Genomic DNA, 20790 nt, shown 5'->3' on the forward strand with positions numbered 1-20790 from the left:
ATTTCTCCAGGAAAAGCCCTCGCAGGACAAGGCCGCAGTGGTGAACGACACAAGTTTGCAGAGGACGCTGCCCGATTTACACGTAACACATTTGTTACGTCCACACTACCAAGCCTATAAAATCCGAGGTCCGGATCCTCTGCGGCAAATACCTCATAGGACAAACACGCAGTGCTGAACGACGCAGGTGTTTGGCGACGAAGTGGTCTGCAGCACAGACTGAGTGCAGACTATTCATCCTCCTGTCTGCGGCTGCCAGGTAAGACGTTGGGGAGTTTGCTTGCACTGCGCTTCTTAACCCTTCCGACTGTGCCTCTTCTCCGATTGTTCCTCTCCCTTCCCCTGCAACCTACACCTCTGCCCCTGCTGGGTGCATCCCCTCTCGCCCCTTCTTGTCCCCCCCCTTGCGTCCTCTCGCTGCTGGCCCCTCACATTCCCTGATCGCCTGCCCATCCGCGCCCTTTTATCCCCGACTGCTATGCACACGCCATTCCCTCCTTGCATCGCTTACTGACCTGCGTGGTCTCTTGCAAGCTTCGATTGCATGTGCCACCGTGCCACTTAAATCCTCGATTCGTGGGCTGAAACTGTCTGGACCCAAGCCACACTACTGGTGCCAGGATGTCTGGAGTGCATGAAAGCCGCAGTGGCCCCTGCTTGGCCCACCTTGGCATCCATGAGTGGGGCAGATCTCCACATTGGCCTGTTGGGTGCAAGCACTTACTGGACTTTAGGATATGAGGAGGGGGCATGAGCGCAGACCCACAGATTACCCATAGGCCTGAATCAGCCTATACACAGAGCCAAGTATCCAGTGACACGAAGCAGATCCAGAAGGTTTGGAACACTGAGCCCACTGTTGCCCCGGTAGAGCCCTGCATTGCGCCCGATCTTCAAAGACCTGCAAAGGTGCTTCAACTCCTTGGAGTGGTGGGACCAATCACTCTCGACTCCTCCTTGTTGCCCTGCAAACGAGCATTCTCTGAAGTGTCCCTGGGCCGTCCAGTGGACTGACCAGCTTGTACCTTAGCACCTGCATTGGAGCGTTGCTAGATTGAGTTTTGTGGAAATCCTAGTACGCACTGCAAAGCATCACATTGCCAAATTTTGACCCAGCTGCTTTGGGCCACAAGAGTAGCGTGTACCAGACCGCGAGACTTTGGTGCCTCTGCATCACTGTGCACCAGTGGCGGTTGCTGCTGGTTACTTTCCCGTCTTTCTTCACGTGTCAGATCAGCTGCATCAGTGCTTTCCTTGCCCTGCATTTGTGGCGAGAGATCCAGCTCCAGTTCTAAGCATCTGCACCCGCAGCGCCTGTACACTTTGAAGCTTAAACATTTAGGGGATTTCATACGACACACAACCATCTCCAAGCTTGCAAAGTTTGACCCTGGAGTGAACTAAGGGCGGTGAGTGATCATATCACTTACCGGTGGCCCCTAGTACATCCAACCCGTTTTTACACACAAAGGATCCCTAGTGGTCCTTGCCTTGGCTGGCTCTTGCTTCCTAAAGCTTTCCGAAAGTTGGGAACAGCTGTGTTCTCCACAGCAGATCCTCCTCCGACTCTTGGATTTGAATCTTCACACACCAGAATCCTCTTGCTAACTTTTCCATCCCATTGAATATTGTCCCTTGTAAGCTTTACACATCACCGAGCGCTTTTACGCACTAACTTGACACTGAGCACAAGGCTCCAATCTTCGTAGGGCTGGACTTTTTAAGTTAGGGATATCCATCTCTGGAGTTAGCCAATGTGTTAAAGTTTGTCTGCTTTCCCTACAAACAAGTTTTGGCGGGAAACCGCTCTTTGCAACATTGACCAAAAAGTGATTGTACATATATTTTACATAGTGTGTGTTTAAGTAGTGATATTACTGTGTTCTCCGTTAGTCACTTGTTTGTTCTGGGCCAAATAAATGGTGTATTTTTAATATACTACTATCTAAGGGTAATACTTGTAATATTGTGTGCACTCATCCAAAACCTCAGATCAACCCCACTACTACTGAGACTTAGCCTTGACTGCTCTCCAAGCTACCTTGAATTGTCCTGGCTAACTTTGCAGAAGTGTTCCCTGTTTCACCAACAAGGGTGGCCTCAAAAACATCTGTTCAGTAGAGAAGAGTTTAGAAATCCATTCTAACACTGCTCCACCTGTGCAAGAGCAAGCCTCAAGTGGGGAGAGTCATTAAAAATACCAAGTTAATTATTCCCCAGGAAGTTGTGGTTCACCCAGCTAGGGCATTTACACGGCTATACAGATCTTAGCTTCTTGTGTAGATATTGAAGAAAGGGGTTTAAAAAAGTATGAATGTTAGGATGTATATTTGTTGGTCTTTTTCCCTTTCCTTTTCTCCCTTTTTAGATGCAATGATGGAAATAAAAATGACATGTATATAATAGGTTTTCTAGTGTCAGTGTCTTATGAAATGTCAATTCCCTGACCAAAAACGGATCTTGAGCAAACAATTACCGAAAATAAAGGGGTGGGTTTAGATAGTACTATGACTGTGCATGGCTTTGCCTCAGATAACACATGGTATGAGCATATGAAAAGGGTGGGGAAGGAAAGGGCTGCAGATTCTTATTACGTCAGCTCACTTATCCCCCACGCTTTTGGCGTTCCCAGAGTATTTATTCCTAGTTGGTCATCACCACAGACAAAACAGTGTTTAGTGCACCTATTCCTTTGTAGACTATGTGGCTTATTTCAGGGACAAGCAGTCCAAGCTATAGTCATTCCGATCAACGAGCAAGAATGTACAATGAATAAAAAGGAGCACGAGAATGTACAATGTAGCCTGAGACCACAGTTGAAAGTAGAAGGTTCTGCTTTTTTGCACAACAAATGGCAACAGGGGGTGATGAGCTGCAAAGTGGGAGGAATGAGAGGGTTCACTGAAAAGGAAGTAGAAAAAACTAATGATGAATGGTCAGATTTGGAATGTCTATGTGAAAATGTTGACGTGGCTGAAGGCACAAGAGAAACCTGTTAAGATCCAGTTAATTACACATTTCTCTGTATGCTTTAGGGGCACTGGTACTATTACTAGTTGGAGTGTGTAAATTGTAACAATCCTTTGCATGATGCAGACTTTGCCGGTGGGACATCTGCTATTCTCGATAGTTATTGGGTATGTGGGACCCTGTCATATCTTCAGCTCCCACCGGCCTGGAAGGGAGTGTGCTCCCTTGCATTCCCTGGTTACGATTCTCCCGAAGCCCATCTGGTTGTTTCTAAGGTGCTGCCCAAGCCACTTCTGTGCCCCCTCCTTTGTTGAGTGCATACAAACTTGAGACCGTTAAAGGACATAAAATGGTTGGACTTTGGTGAAGATATAGTCGGAGTAACTACCTTTCATCAGCTTCTTCAGAGGCATTAAAGAAGATCCTTCATCATTTTAGACTTTAGTTCAACAGAGGTTTTTCACCTCTCTCCTGGCCCTGTGTGTCCAAGCCATAACAAACGCTAAGTGGCTCCAGGTCACCATGATTCAATTAATTCAGCTGGCCATCACTCAGAATCTGCTTTTAATGCCAGATGTGAGGAGATGAGGGCCCTGCGCCTCATGACAGTTCAGAATCGGTACACCCTAGAACTTCTGACCGCAATGGAAGGTGGGGTATGCAAAAAGATTAGGGGTTTTGTGCTGCACATTCCTGCTGCCCAATGATTTGGACAATGGGACTCTATCCCACACAATCAAAGCTTTGCATAATCTACATGAGGCCATGGAGAGAGAGAGGATGGAATTAAAGATTCTTGGCTAGATTCATTTTCGCCTGGGTTACGTCATGGCCGAGAAGATGCTGATGTCCATTTTTGTTTTGCTTGTCCTCTTTTGTTCCTGCCAGGTAATGCTGAGATGCTGTTCTGCCAAGCTACCACAAACATCCACCATGATGTCAGTTACTCTGTCTACAGACAGGGCCCCTTTCATCTCAAACCATATTGGCCCCCAGGTAATGTTTTGTGTCCTCCACTTGATTTAGATAATTATGTCGAGCGTTTGGGTAGATTGTGGGAGAAATGGTGAATGGTTGTTTTTGCCTTGCACGCTGCAGGAATATGCTCAAAGTTGAAAGAGCATGCAGGATGTTTGTAGGGTTTGGGTGCCCCAAGTGGATTTGATCAAGGAACGGGAATTAATTTAGTATTTAATAAAATAACTAAAGGGGTGAATGTTGGCAGTCCCAATACGGGAAAGTGGTTTACATTACGGAAGTTGTATTAGGCCATGATGCAGTTGGATAAGATGCAATGTTGCAACTAAATATGTGTTTTTGAGTAGTTAAATTAATTGGCATAAGTGTTACTTAAGTGTGTAGTTTTGGATACATTTTACATTTGCAATAGGTAATAGCAACATAATTAGCAGTAGCACAGAAAATGATTGTGCGGTGTACAACTTGTAGCGCTTAGAAGCACGTTTTGCCAAGGAAAAATAAATCTTGAACAGTGTACATGTGGGGATTCGACAATGGTTTAAATTGCAGACACATTTTAGGACATTGGGGAACATGGGGTTCATTGTGTGTACATGGAGACGTTGGAGAGTGCAGTTTTCACTTAGTTGGGGTTTGCCTGAGCCGTAGTGCGTTTGGGTTGCAGGAATGGTTTTTGCCTGGCTTGGATAGCTGGATGATCGAGGTCATGGAAGGGGGTAGGTAGCAAACCACATTCAGCAGCTTGTGATGCTATCACCAAGGGCTGAAGGCGAGAACGGAAAGAAAGACCATCAGGTTGGGTTTTATGGCTGGATTGGATTTGCAGATACAAGGCACAATCTTCCTTAGAGCACCTAGGCTTGTTGTTACATAGTGGGTTTATTTGGGGGTTAGCTACTAGAACACATACAAGCGGTGCTTTACGGGCAAAGCTTGTCCTGTGTTTGATGAGCTCTTGAGGAGGAGAATCAGGATGTGTGCTGCAGGCTACATGATCTGGGATGCTAGTTGCAAATAAGATGACGCGAAGGAATGTAGGAATAATATGCGCCGGCACGTTTGGGGCGATAAGAATTTTACCTCTGGTTCAAATGAATGATTGTTTCTCTCGGTGTTTTTGAAGTATTTATGAAAAAGGACATCACATACTGGGTTATTGTTTCTCTGACAAATGGGGCAAGTTAATAAACCAATTATATTTTACGATGTCATGACGGATTACAATGAGACCATGTGTAAAGGGGATTGTGTTAAATGTGATTTATTCGTGTTGGGGTTAGCCAGTGGGATTTTTGTGGGAGAACTTTGTAACAGAATATGTGTATGTAAATGGTTTGTGTGTATAAAAGGTGCAACATTGTTGAGCACTGGAAGGAACGGTTAGTTTCCAGCTTCATGAAGCAGACCAACCCTTTCTGGCTGTTTACATGTAAATAAACTTGCTTTTCTGACAAAGTAGATTCACTCTCTGTTGGAGCAGTTTTTTCTCATTGGAGTTTGGAGTCACATTGCTACACTTATGCAGCAAAAACTAAGTAAGTTAGGGTGAGAGCACTACAGTTTTTACATTCACTATACTAGCTTTCAATTGATCATTGAAATGAAAGTTATCACCTTTGGTTACATATAAAACCACAGTGACAACACTCAAACTACTGCCATTATAAAATCATGTACATTCAAATTGGACTGCAGTCTCAAACGATTTGCAAACAAATCGTAACTATAATGTATCAAGCCGTAGTTGGCCATGAAAGGATTATGGTTATGCAGATCATTCTCTGTAAGTCAACAAGCATCACATTCTAATACAAAACAACTGTACTAAAACAGTAAACAGAATTTCAGTGTGTTTTGTAACTTTCTGCCTTTTACATGTACCCAAAACCCTGCTACTGGGCACAAAATGCACCTTCTGCAAGGTCTCCTGCAAGACACTGTTTGTTCATTTGGGGGCATCTGTTGATTGAACTGCTGTCCACTACACAATTTTGACTGCATTCCTTGGCTCCTTGTTACCCATAGCGAGGCCATGGTTTGATGAACTGCAGCCTTCACATTCTATAAATATACGTGTTCATCTGCACGAGTCATCCATCTGTGATAGGAATCCTAAGACGCGCAAGATCATTCCAAATGGAGCCCAGAGCTAGTGAAAATATACAAGAGTGGCCCTGATGTCGGTCAGATGCTCCCTCATGCATAACCATTACATCCTGAGAAAAGCTGTTACAGCAGCAGCCATTTTGTAAGAGCCAGTGGCGGCAACTATGTTGAGGAGAGATTTGTTGAATGTTTTTTTAACATGCTTGTATAGTGATGATACTTCACTCTTCTACTTCTTTATAATGCAGTGTTTAATAATAGGCTACCACTCCATAACATTCAATTAAAGCAGAATTTTTAATGGGCTGCTTGTCAAAGCCTAATCTAAAGTGAGATTTTGGAGGATACCTGCCTCTGTTTTACAGTACTGTGCTGCTATTCTGTTTCCAATAGACCCAAATGGCCTGCTAAACCCGGTCTACCTGGGCACCATGTTGGATCTGACACCTAGCCTTTGAACCAGCTTGTTTAGCAGTTTAGAGCACATCTTGTCACAGTGATTATGCTCTTTCCTATGATGATTTTGAATGTCTTAAATAACACAAAGATGTATACCTTTCTAGTTATTTTATGTACATCCCAAGATCCCTTGTTGAAGGCATGCAAGATTAAATTGAGCTAATGCCCTAACAATACAGCCAGCTACTTTTGAAATGTCTCTAGCAGAGGAAAAACATTGTTTTAATATGTAGACTGCCAGTGAATAATGTACAACAACTTATCACAAACCTTTCTGCTGAGTGATGTACATAGATCTCGGATATTGCAGTGACAAGCCCTGATTAACATTGGTGGAGTTATGGGAGAATTGTTAAACCAACATATCAAGTTAATGCACAATTTGTAGCAGTGTAAAAGAGTAAAAGATGTCTGCAGAACACGTACACGACTTCGCCCACCCTTCTCAAATTGGAATTCCACATATGTAATTATGTGTCTGGGGGACTAGGGCTGAGTAGAAATCCTCACATTTGTTTATAATGAGTGAACAATTCCTTTCACCTCAGCATAAGAATGATCAGTTAGAGCAATCTCGTGTTTAGCTTCTTCTTTTGCCCCAGAAACTTCGGTTTTACAAATGGGATTGCCTTCCTGCCACAGGAGGTTACTGGGGCAGGGGCCCAAGCACTTGAGTGAGCCTAGAATTGAGTGGTGGCTCCACCCACTCCTCGCGACCACGATCCCCTGCCTTGTTAGGTCTGGTGGAGTTATCTTTGCTCACTGCCAGAGCTAATGAAAATATACAAGAGCAGCCCTGATGTCGGTCAGATGCTCCCTCATGCATAACCATTACATCTTGCAAAAAGCTGTTACAGCAGCAGCCATTTTGTAAGAGCCAGTGATGGTGACTAGGTGGAGAGATTTGGTGAATTTTTAACATGCTTGTTTCGATTCCCTGCTGCTTGTACAGTGATGATACTTTTCACTCTTCTACTGCTTTATAATGCAGTGTTTAATAATAAAATAGCTAGGCTACTACTCCATAATATTCAATTAAAGCAGTATTTTGCATGGGCTCTGTTTAATAGCTCACAACTCCAGATAGTTTGAAGTGGTTGGCTAGCTTTCCTGGGCTACTACAGTGACCCATCTTGAAATTAGTACACATACTTATGAAGAAGGAGTTGCGAAAGAGTACACTGTTATCCTTCGGTAATACTGATCAATGAAGAAGTGGCTGTGCACTACAAACTCTTTTGGGAGTTCCCAGAGAAGCTAGGAGTCACAGGTAGCAATCGCTAAAATTAAAATTGAAATGTAGCAAGATAAAGTTTTCCAGGCAACACCAAGAGCGCACACAATACAGACAACAATGGTTAAAAAAAGAACCATTTTGTCAGAAGTGAGAAGCACCCTTTCAGGTTTAAACCGGCTGTGTCTGAATGTCTGAGCAGAAACCATACAAGTAAAATAAATAGAACATTTATAAAAGGACAGCACACCCATATTGTATACGGATACTTGTCCACTAGTATTCCTCAATGAAATAGTACACTTTGAGAAGCACACTTCGGTAATGGACCTAAAGGGTGGGGTCAGGAACTTTTCGGCAACAAGTATTTTAATAGGTTTTACAAACCCGATATTTGTATAGGTTTTAAGCGAAAACCGAAGTCAAGTGAAGTCTAGATAAACCATAAGAAGCAATCAAAGATGGTTTGTGATGTTTTCACAGGGGTTTCAGCGAAGACGAGTGATTCATTCTTCCCAAAGATTCCTGCTTGCACTGCTTAGTAGACTACAGCAACAAGAGGGTTCACCTAACAAAAGATAAAATGTTCTAGATATTAGGTAACTAGTAATTAATAGTGTCAAGTGACCATTTGTGCAGTTTCCATATAAAGCATCAGGAAATTCCATAAATTCTAGTGCTACACCCCCTCTCCCTCCTAGATCTTTTACTCATTACACTGCTTAATGAGAACAAAAAAGGGTGGGTCAATGGTTCCTTGGGGTTGGGTGGCAAGCTACTTTTAAGAAAGATATTTAATCTTTTATTACCCTCCTAATACCGTAGACCAGTCTATAAGTGCAGGCTGGGATTTTGAACCCGTGTTGCTCTGCATTGTTTTGCTTTTAACACACACACTATCCTGAGCTATCCTCCCAGCTCTGGAGCAGCGTAAATGAGCAAGACACTTCCCTACCCAGGGTCTAGTGGAGTTCACCTAAAGACAATAAGTGACAGCCTAGTCTGTGGACAGTTGCTTGTGTTAATGCCCCACAACAGCCGATTTCCAGAGAAGCAACTTTGTCACTCAGCAAGCTACTGGAGCGGCATTACCACAGGGAAGTAGTGGTGTTCAAAGATGGCAGCGACAAAGAAGCATACATGCTATTCTACAACATCAGTCCTAAGGAACACAGTCCTAGTAAACACAGTAGAAACGTGTTGTAATTGTACCTCCTTTAACATTAACAACAGACAAACTATGTAAACCCTCCATAAATATGAATTCACAAACTGGCTAACGGTCAGACACAATCTAAGGGACATAAAGTCCCATCAACCCACAGATGGTTTATTTTCTTCCAGAATATTTGAATGTTTAAATGTGAAACACCAACAAGAGCAAAGGGCTTTTATTTGCGTTTTTAAAAAGAATGATATTGTTCTTCCACCCAAAAAAATGATAGCATTTCAAATAAAAAAGGTTTTAATTTACAGCCACACCAAACTCACAGGACTTTGTCCATCCTTTCCAATATGGTTAGATTGAGTTGGTCACAAGCCGGTCAGGCTGAACATTTTTCCTGGCTACTTGCGACATCAAGATTGCAAATTATTTAATGTTCTTTGCCTTGAATTTTGGCCATTAACACCTGGATCCAGAGGAGTGTTCCATTAAGCAGGGCAAATAATTCTGTGGTTCTGTATGCCTTGTATAGGGATTCCAGCCTTTAAAGTTTGTTTGGAGAGGTTTCACGTTCAACACTCATTATCTCGAAGTTCAGAAATACAGTCTTAAGATAAATGTCTATGCATCAAAGTGCTTGTTGAGTCTGCGTATCTTTTCCTTTTTATTTTTGTTGCCATGCTTTTTCCAGGGCTTTCCTGCAGCAGGTTCTAAACTAGCTGCAGTTGCAGGTAGTGGGCCAGAACCTGGCTTGTATCCCATCACAGTCTGGACACCTTTAGTCAGAGCACGAACATTCTCCTAAAATGCAATAAAAACATATTTGGGTACAGGCAGATTAAAAAAAAATACATCTATCTATGCCCAATTATTATCTGGGCACAAAATTAAGTATCTTTTTTTAAATATATTTTTATTGGTTTTAAGGAACAACATATCCGTTTCAAAAACAGTATCTTCTTTTAAGAATAAATACATTCAAATAAAGCCAGGAGTTGTACAAACATTTATTATCTGCAAACTATAAAAATAGAAAAGTCCTGCACCACTAACAAGGATTCCAGAACATTTGCCTGGTTGTCTTCAGACCCATTTCTGATATTCACGTTAAAACTGGATTATCACAGACCAAACAGAAATGTGTGAAGATACCATTGGTGCATATTGTCAGAAGAAAGTATTTATAAGACTAGTGTGTAACCTCTAAATATGCTTTAAATGAAAGTACAATATTAGGTGTAATGAAAAGAGTGCACCCTCATCATAATATAATATTTAACCTGATCCATTCCCAATTGTGACTTACCACCTAATGTACCAGGTTAATAGATCAATAATTCCCTTTAATTAAAATACTTAAAACCCCACTGGTGGTCTTCAGGACAAGAAAAGGCACATTACAGTGGTTGAGTTTACCACCTAAACGTTTCTGAATGTGTGACAAGGTCAATGGGTGGGACCCCTCTCAGCCTGCAGTGGGAGGCCTACCAGGCTTTTTACCAGAGCTAGTCCTGCCCTCAGAGGAGGGGTGTGGAAGTTGGGAGGGCCCCAGCCGCTGTCCAATCCACATGTGTCTGCATGTTTGAAATTAGTAACATCCTTTCTTGTCTCATACCTGTACTGCACAAAACTGGACAGTCTCTTTCTTATCCCGTAGGATTGAGCATGCCTAGTTGTAGAAGAACCAAGCAGCCTTGTGTGAGACTACGAACTGCCGTACCAGTGAGCAACCTACCTAGCAGACTGATGGGCCAGAAACTATTTGACGGACAACTGCAAGAGATTTGACTTCACCTACAATGCACTCTACGCAATACCTACATAGACAATTTCCTTACCTACAAGCAAAGCCGCAGAGCGGTCTCCAAATCAAGCCAGCATATCGAACACACTGGCAAGCCCTCACACGAACCTGGACATTGTGATTGTAGCGGGCTGCCATTTCCAAATGCAGGTAGGCCCACATACAAGAAGGGGGCATTGCTTAACCACCTCTTATTGTGTTTGTGTACCTGTAAGACCTCCTCTGGCGAAAGGAAAGTCAGCAGTTGCCGCTGGAAGCCAGATGAGGGAGAAAGCCAATGGAGGGAGGAGGAAAAAGGGGGACAGGTAGGTGTGGGTAGTTCAGGTGAGGCAGGACGAGAATCAACAGATCAAGTGGAGGAAGGACTATGTAGAGGAGCAAATAAGGGAGGTATTGGTTGGGGAGAGAAAGTGGTACTTGAGCATGAGTTTCCGTGAAAGAGGTGAGAGTGAGACTAGTAGAGTACAGAGTAAATGAGAAGGTGACTGGGAGAGTAAAAGGAGGGTGACTGTGGGAGAAGGTGTGGGGAGAGTAGCAGTGGTGAGGAGAGAGAAAATCTTCATTGAGCCACTTTTTGAATTCTGAAATAAAAAAAACTGTTTGAGAGTTGGTGTGATCTTGAGGCCATCTCCGACAATGCCAACACTTACGTTAATCAAGCAGACCCCTCCAACCACTTGATCTCTTCTTGGAAATGTTCATAGAAAATATATTACTGAAACTCAAATGTTGGTCTGATCTTCAAACAGACATTTACATATTTCCGTAGAATGCCAACTACATTTAGTAGCTGTCTTATTTCTTTATGTAGTAACAGTACAAACTAAGAACATACAAGGACCACACAGTGCTAACATTATAAAAAAAAAATGTGTGAACGCCTACATTATCAAACTATACCAATATTTTTCAGCTGGGGCAGGTAGAGCTATGGTAGATGTCCTTACCAGCCAATTGCTGCTAGTCTTTGCCTATACCTACATACTCACCTCCAATCTCGGTTCTTAGGTGAGTCACACCCATGCATCCGAAATGAGGTGCAGATGAAGAAAGGCCATTATTGTTTGGTCTTATTAGGGCCTGGAAGGGACTAGGACACTTACACCGTGCACTTCTGGTAAGCCATATATCATGTGTCTCACCAAACACACACCATAGGCCATCATCACCATCATCAAAATGATGGTAACATGGACAACACACCACAGAATCCACATTATCATCAAACTGACTGACAAAGCTGACCTTACAAGGACCCGGAAGCAGATGCTCATTAACACAGGCTGAGGGATCATACTTACAGCAGAGATCACAGAAATCACCCCCCATGACATGAACCTCTTCATCACATAAACCATCTACCCTTACCCTTTTCTGGAGTGAGAACACCCAAAAGCTACAGCAGTCAACTCAGAGATATGCCTCACTGGACTGCTGGAGGAGTTGCCATCATTCATAAATTATCCTGGCACCACACTCAGGGGTGACACCATCAGCTCTTTCAAAGCACTCTGCTAACACGGTTCCATGTGTTCAAATCGTGGCAAAAATGCTGTGGTTTTAACACTGCATACTGCTAACACTTGCTGCTTGTCTCCCACAGGACAGTCACCGTCAACCTCAACCACCTACCGCCTAAGCCCAACACATCCTCGATCAACGACTTGGTCACCCCCAAGTCTCATACACGCCAACTAGGGCTGGACGATATGGACCAAAAGTCAGATCTCGATATCTTTGGGCTGAATGGCTATATACAATATATATCTCGATATTGTTTATGTGGGTTAAATGCTCAGTTGTTAGCCAACTACATGTGGCATGCCAACAGTACTAATACTGAACAGTAAATGCAAAACACAACTGTCAGTTAACCTCATCTTAAAATTGCAATCCATTCAAAAGGAAATCATCTCAATAATAATGGCAATACTAACAAAAAAAATGAAGTAGGATAGACATGCCTATATGAACTGAAGTAAGCATTAACTGACATTTTGTCATATTGATTTGTCATCTTAATTTAATGGGCGACAGACAGACACAGACACAGACACACACAGACACAGACACACACACACACACACACACACACACACACACACACACACACACACACGGCTTATAAGGGGAAAGGTCGTGCAATCATATGGCGATATTCAAGTTATGGAGAATGTTAGGAGGACGAGGGGGAAGCAGCGAGGCGTCAATGGATGCTGAGTGAGCAGGAGACCCGGGGTGCAGCACCCTCTGCCCCCGTTCCCCCACCTCCTCCTGAACATGAGAACGAAGGGACTACAGCAGGAGCACAGGGACTATACCCTATACAGGAATTACACTTAGTGGAGGGGTACACAAATCCAACAACCGAACCTCCACCATATACCAAGGAGGAGGTGGCAGGAAGGGGTATGCAGCGAGAGACAGACAAGCGCAAGGGAAGGGCTGGAAAATATAGCATCGAACAAGTGTGTAGGAGGGCAAACACTTGTAGAGGAGAAGCGGCATGTCTCTGGAGGAAATCCCGCCCCCCCTTCCTCCTGTATGTTGGAAGCCTCAGATTGTGCCATGCTTTATACCAGCAGTTGGGACCATACCACAAGGAACATTAGAAAGAAGGTACCCTCTGAGAAAACCTTATCAAATGTATTCCCAAAGAGATGACAATCTGAGGGAGGAACTCCCTGAAGAAATAGGAAAAAGACTGAAAGAGGAGCTGGTGATATCACGAGAGATGAACGTGATGCCCTGAGAAGACTGCCTGAAGAAAATATATGGACCTTATAGAAACTGATGGCGAAGTTAAGCATCGCATAATCTTTCATATGCAAAGAGAATAGTGCACGTGTGTACAACACTGCAGAAAATGCAAGCTGTTCAATAACTGTACAGATGCAGCAACGCAAGTAAGTAATCTTAGATGCTGGCTATACATGTGCATATATAATTTTTATAATTCAGAGTGCTCATCCAGTGTATCAAGCATCTATATGACAATCCGCGTGATTTTAGTGTGACTCTAAAAAGCGAGGTGGCGGAGATCTATGTGTATATATCATTTAGAATAGCAGAGGAGTGACTAATCATGCTGAAGGAATAAACTTAACTGGACGAATTTGGAAGGATAATTAAATAAACACTGCGTGTTTCAGTAGTACTGAAAAGATAATGAGAAATGCGCGGTAGTGGAGATCTGTGAGCGCGAGCCATGCTGGGTTTCTTACCTGATCAGTACAATGACAAACCCGTTGTGAGCGGTGCGTTCGGGCTGAGAGCTGTGTATGTGCTCGGTGAAGCGAATGAAATGCAGTGTCATGTTCCGTGCGCATGCGTAGTAGGACCCTGTCGGAGACACTAGCTGGAAAATGGTGCGCGCATGCGTATTTAAGTGATTTGGGAAGGACGCATGCGAGGTTAGGTGCTACTGGAGACACTGACTCACTAGAAAGTTACTGAATGAGGGCGGACGTGTGCGGGCACCTGATTGGCCAACGGAATCTAGTTGGGGTACGGCATGCCCGTAAAGGAAAATGGGCACTAATTCTTTGGAGTGACTGAACGTATATATCGAAAACCAGTACAAATTGCATTTACAGTTGACTAAAGTCATATAATAGGCAAGCATGTGTTTGCAACAAGTCTTATGAAACAAAATCCATTGGGGAGAGGCAGTTATAGATGCCGTTGTAGTGTCATGCCCGTAAGAAGATACGGACAAGTAATTCCATAGAATGAATGTATGTGTATCAAACAACATATTGTCAAAAGTACAAAATACATTTACAGTTGACTCATGTCATATATTGGGCAAGCATGTATTTTAGCAGAGTACAACATATGTATGAGACTTGCTGATATGAGAAAGATTCATGGTACAGAAGACAATTCATAACTCATTCAGAGGCATTTAAATGATACAGTGTCATTTAAAGTCATGAAAACCCATGGGAGATTAAATAGGTGCGTACAGCACACAAAAAATATTTTTTGATCATTCAAAATAACTGATATGGCTGTGGTTGGCCATAGTTGACGAAGGGTACTGTTGGTGGTGTACCTAAAGGATGGCATAGGGAAGGATGTTGGTGTTTAGGAATGATGTTTTTATTTAAAGAAAAGGTTCTGTTCAATTGCCACGTTTAGGCCTTGTTTTACTCAATTGAGACAAAAAATCCATTGTTGCTCCAGTTTGCGAAGTGATCGATCTCGGTCACCGCCTCTGAATGGATTTCTGGTGGTTTGCAGAACGAACCAAAATATGTCATTGTGGGTATGATGTTTCGCTTGGAAATGTGCCACCATTGGCGTGGCTGGAATGGCATTCTTGATGCATGAACGATGTTCGCATATGTGCTGCCGTACTTCGCTCTTACTTTTACCAATTTAAAGTATCTTACACGGGCATTGAATAGCGTATACAGTCCATTTGCTTTTGCAGTTGGTGAAAGTGTTAAAATTACAGATTTTTCAATTTAAGTTGATGGATTTCATGTCTTTGGTCAAACAACCTACTGAGCAGGATCCGCTTTTGTAGTGGCCTTTAACAGGTGGTAAATTCCACAGTGTGTTCTGTTGTTCTGGAGGTCTGGTGGGTTCTGTGTAAGTATTGACTAGGCGGTCTTTCAAGTTCCTACTGCGCTTGAAAGCAAAACGGGTTTAGTCGGTTTGTATGATTCTGTATGGAGGATGTTCCAGTGTCGTAGAATGCTTTTCTTGATTTGATTGCTCAAAGGAGAGAAGGTGGTGACGCAGGTAATTTTATCTTTGCAAACTTCCCGTGCGGTTGGTGAAAGACGTGATTCTCGGCTTCTGTTTTTAGCTCTTTTTCTAGCTCAGCGGATGATGTGGCTAGGGTAGCCTCTTTCTTTTAAGTCTTATCGAGAGATCTCTGCTGGTTGTGTCGTAGTCTTCTCGTGTGGTGGAGTTGCACCTAAGGCGTAGACATTGGCCGAAAGCTAAATTTTCTTTTACGGCTGCTGGATGGAAACTATGGTACTCCAGTGTGTTCTTTGCTGTCGGTTTACGATACAGAGTACTGGCCAAAGTGTTAGCAGTGGTTTTATAGATGTTTAGGATCCAGGAAAGGGATGGAGAATTTATCTGACTGGATTGTGAACTTGTTGCAGGTATCTTTGCTGTTGAGCCACATGAAGAATTCCTGTAGTTCTATATCGTTTCCTTTCCATGTCATCAGGACGTCATCGATGTAGCGAATCCAGAAACTTATCTGTTTTTTGAAGGGATTGTTTAGATCGTAAATCGATTTGGCTTCAAAAGAGTCCATAAAGAGATTTGCTATATCTGGTGCAAATGTGGCCCCCATGGAGGTACCGTGGCATTGTTGGTAAAAGATCTTTCGAAAAATGAAATAGTTTTCTGTAAGAGCAATTTGAATACATTCAAGGAGGAAAGCAGTTGGTGGATCCAATTTTGTCCTTTTGTCGAGGTATGTGGCTAGGACATCTATGCATTCGCGTTGGGGGATGCTGGTGTAAAGTGATTCAACGTCGAGGGTGACTAACAGATCTTCTTGGCCAAAGGAGAGGGTGTCTAATTTCTTGATTGTGGACGTTGTGTCTTGAACGTATGACCGCATCTGGCTGATGAATGGTCGTAGAAAAAAAGTTCAATGTAAACAGATAAAGGTTCCAAAACTGATCCTATGCCTGCCACTATTGGTCGGCCTGGAGGGTTTCTTGCATCTTTGTGGATCTTGGGCAATAGGTAGAAGACTGGTAGGATCGGGTTGCGGTTTGTCAAAAAAGGTTTCTCATCATTGTCGATCCAACCTTCTTGCCATGCATGGCGCATCAAGCTTTCTATTTCAGTAAGCAGTCTGGTAGTAGGATTGACGGGTATTTGTCAATAGAATTTGATGTTGGTGAGGGGTTTGTTGACTTCTGTGTCGTAGAGGGTTTTGGCCCAGAGGACGATACCTCCGCCTTTATCCGCAGGTTTTATCAGAAAATCGTGGTTATTTTCGAGGTTTTTCAAAGCCAGGCGTTCGTTTTTGTTTAAATTGTCTGTGTATCTGATGTTTCTGTCGAAAAATTGGTTGGTTTCTAGAAGAATGCGATTCTCATAGGCAAGGATTTCCAGGCACACCATGTGGGATAGTAGTGTAAAGGTCGATGGGGGTCTTAATCCTGTCGACGTTGGGGGATCTTTTTCTGGTTTCCCGCTCAAGAAATATTTGCGTCTGATGGTCTGGAAAATTTGTGCAGTTCTACTTCTGTTTGGAATCTGTTGGCTGGTGTGGTGGGGATGAAACTCAAGCCTTTGCTTAGGATGCTTGTCTCTTCACGGGTGAGGATTGGATCGCTTTGATTGAAAATGGGTATCACCAGGTTTGGTTCCATGGGGGCATCCATTGACTCGTTCTCATGGGGTGTTGTTGATATTGTCTTGGTCGACCTCTTTGTATGCGTCCCTGAAAAAAGTGTTGCTGGTTCGAGGTAGACTCCCCCGAGTTTGCATGTGGGAGCCAAGGGAATGCACAGAATGGCCAATTTACAAAAGGGGGGCCAGCTTATCCTCCACCGTATAGCACACAAACTAGGGAAGGGTTTGCCCAACATCACACACGGTATCAGACACAAGTGCCGCAAGTACATCAGGTACAGCAGCAAGAGCGAGTGCAAATGAATCTACCACAAGGGCAGTTGCAACAATCCCCCATGCAGACACAGCAGTATGCAAACACAGGACAGGTGCCAACACCCAGAATAGGAGGTGTCACTGTGGTAGGAGGAACTCCTTTCACAGGGATGGGGATGAGTCTGTACCCACAATAGGACAGCTCACAGGGTGACTTCATGTGTTCAGTACCATCTGTGACACCAGACGCCCCCCCCCCACCTCCAAGAGGAACCAAGGGTTGATGTGATGATAGGTGGCCAATATTTTTCTTTTTTAGTAGACACGATAGCTACTCGTTCATGTATGCAAGAGGGAAAATATCCAATGTCGGGATTGCCTGGAATGCTCAAGGGTTCTCTGGAGCTACAAGAAGTTCTTTTGAATAATTAATTACCAGTCTCTATAGGAGAGTGTGTTATGTCTGTTCCTTTGCTGTATTCACGAAAGACACCTGTTAACATTTTGGGAAGCGATTTGATGACAAAACTAAACATGACTATTTCATTCCCTGATCAAGGGATAGTGGGCTCCACTCTAGGAATACACTATTTAAGCGTGGGCAAATTTATACTGGCGTTCACAGGGCAAGTGGCTCTGCGAGGCATTCCAGTAGATCCACAGGTTTTTCTATATGGGCCAAGCATTTTACCAACATGGCTACGTGGCTTAGTGGGAAAAATTGTAAGGATACCTGATGCGTTTTTGTTTAGACCGCGAATACCTATGGACGAAGAAGGGGGACAGACCATCCCTATAGAATTAGAAACAGCCATAATATGAAGGGAAACAGCAATGCTCGAAGGAGTAGACGATGAGGGCATATCATGGAGAACAGTAACAGTTCTCGAGGACGGTACAGATTGACATAACTGATGACATTTTCAGGGAAGACCAAACAGACGAAGTGGTGTTCATTATGAGCATCACATACTGAATAAGAATAGAGAAGATTGAAGTCCCACAGCGAATGGCGATAATGTGGCAGCGTCCAGCATATTTTCAAGAAGACTTGGACTACAGGCCCTTCTGATGTAGGTTTATTAAAAGGAATAGGGGGGAAGTTAAAATAAAGCCGAAGCCAGGAGTGATTTTACCTCGATCAAGACAGACCACCATGTCTCGAGCGGCTGATGAACGTATATTTCAGACCATTTCGGCACTGATGAAACAAGGAATTCTGGTGCCATCAGAATCATTGTGTAATACCGCCGTGTATCTGGTAAAAAAAATGTAAAGGCGGCTCATGGAGATTTATACAAGATATGAGAACTATTAACCAGATTGTAGATGCAGTTTCTCCTCCATTTCCTAACCCAGCAACAATACTATGAAGTATCCCGTTGGAAGCTCAATATTTCACGTGATCGATTTGAAAAATGCACTTTTCTCGATCCCGTTGCACAAAGACTCACAAGACTTGACTTCCTTTATGTTCCGCGAAACCTGACTGATACATACTCGTTTGCCCCCATCGATCTTTAACTGAGTCCTACAGATGGATTTAGGCAATATTGATCTTAAGAGTGTGGTGATACAGTACGTAGATGACATTTTAATTTGTAGCTCCACGGAAGAGGAGTGCAGAGAAGATTTTAAGTTGATGACTATTCTAGCAGACAAGGGATATAAGGTAGACAGGGAGAAGTTACAATACTGCCAAGAGGTGTTATACATAGGGCAGTTGATTTCACATGAAGGAAAGAAGGAGGCACCTGAAAGAGCTAAGGCAATTATGAAAGCCTCAAAGCCAAATACAGTGAAAATGATGTAACAGTTTCTGGGGTTATGTAACTATGTTAGAGCCTGGGGATTTGATTACAGTACGTACACAAGACCCCTTTTGCAAGCTTCAAAGAAAGCCCAAGTGGCTAAAGTAAAAATAGAATGGACTGAAGAAATGGAGGAAGGGGTTGAGGAGCTGAAAAAAAGCTATTTGTACAGCCCCCATTTTAGGAATTCCCAATTATGCTGAGGAATTCTTTTTTTTTTTCACACACAAACGAGACAGGCATGACAGCAGTGCTTATGCAGAGAACTACATTGGGGTACAGGCCTTTAGCATATTACAGTGGGATTTTAGACCCAGTTATGAGAGGACACTTTCCTTGCAGTCATTGGCAGGCGCCGTGTTCACAATTGAGAAGTCTACAAGTATTGTCATGGCTGCTCTATGACTCTCTTTGTCGATAATGCTCTGTTTGCCATTTTAGAGAAACCCAAAAAGTGCATGGACATCCCAGATAATGATTTTGAATCCAACAATTAAAATTGTAAGATGTAAAATAGTGAATCCTGCCACGTTTATAGCTAAGCCAGTTAAAGAAGGCGATCATGTGCACGACTGTGCTAATTATGTTGAATTTTAATGACGATTTACCCCATGTGAAGGAAAATGCTTTAGCAAGAGAGGAAATTTTCTTTATTGATGTTTCTTCAAAAATGTATCAGACTAGTGGGGAAAGGCATTCAGGCACAGCGGTAGTGAGACTCAGATTAAATGGAGAATTTGAAGTTGTAGCAAGTGCAAGACTACGTCTCACTTTTCAGCGCAAGCAGCAGAATTAGTAGCGCTCATTGTCATGCTCGAGAAAGAGAAACACAAAGGGCAGGAAGTGACGGTGTACAGTGACTCTGCCTATGTGACGTCAGCGGTACACGCATGGTTAACACGTTGGAAAAGGAAGAGCTACCTCTGTGCGGACAGCACTCCAATGCAGCACGCATCCTTATTGGACAGGCTTATTAAGGTACTACAACTCCCAGTGGCCATAGTTGTCGTTAAATGTGCAGCTCATACTAAGAAAACAGATTGTTTCTCTTGCGGGAACGAAGCCGCAGACGAAGTAGCCAAAAGGGTTGCATATTCTCCAGATATTTCAAGGTTTGATACTGAGAATATAAACGAAAAAGTAGTCACAACCATGTTAGCGCAAGAAGGGTTTAATAAATTGTTGATAACCCAATTGATGGAGATTCAAGGGAGTGTACTACAGGATGAGCAGGAATTATGGAAACTAAGGGGGTGTTCTTTATCCCCCACAGAGGCATTATGGCGACAAGATAGCACTGGAAAGCCGGTGATGGCAGTAACATTATTAAAGGTCGCGCTTGAACAGCTGCATTACCCCGCGCATGTAACTAGGGAGAGACCTGCTGCACAATTGCGTAATACCAATTAATTCCAAATTTACTGGAGCACGTTCCATTCTTTATGGCAAACTGTATTGTGTGTCAAAAGTTTACTTCTGGGCATACACTGAGAACAATTAGAGGGGTAATACTTTGACCGAATGGTCCATTTCAGCATTTACATATCGACTGTTGATATGCTGCAAGTATGTAATGGATATAGGTATCCATTAGTGATGGTTTCCCCCTTCTCTAGGTGCATCGAGGCAGGTCTGTGTACACACCCTAATGCCACTTGCGCAG

The 20790-nt window shown here is 43.1% G+C and overlaps 1 protein-coding gene across 1 annotated transcript in view; it reads right to left on the reverse strand.

Annotated features, from left to right (window-relative positions):
* Positions 1-9125: 9125 nt before the first annotated feature.
* Positions 9126-20790, reverse strand: part of LSG1 (large 60S subunit nuclear export GTPase 1) — a 374602-nt gene continuing 362937 nt past the window's right edge. The window contains exon 14 of the mRNA XM_069618580.1: positions 9126-9716. Coding sequence (XP_069474681.1) covers positions 9537-9716 — 180 coding nt within the window. The 3' untranslated portion in view covers positions 9126-9536. The remainder of the gene's footprint in view (positions 9717-20790) is intronic.

The sequence above is a fragment of the Ambystoma mexicanum genome, chromosome 10 (genome assembly GCF_040938575.1).
Source record: "Ambystoma mexicanum isolate Mex_15411 chromosome 10, UKY_AmexF1_1, whole genome shotgun sequence".
Taxonomy (NCBI): domain Eukaryota; kingdom Metazoa; phylum Chordata; class Amphibia; order Caudata; family Ambystomatidae; genus Ambystoma; species Ambystoma mexicanum.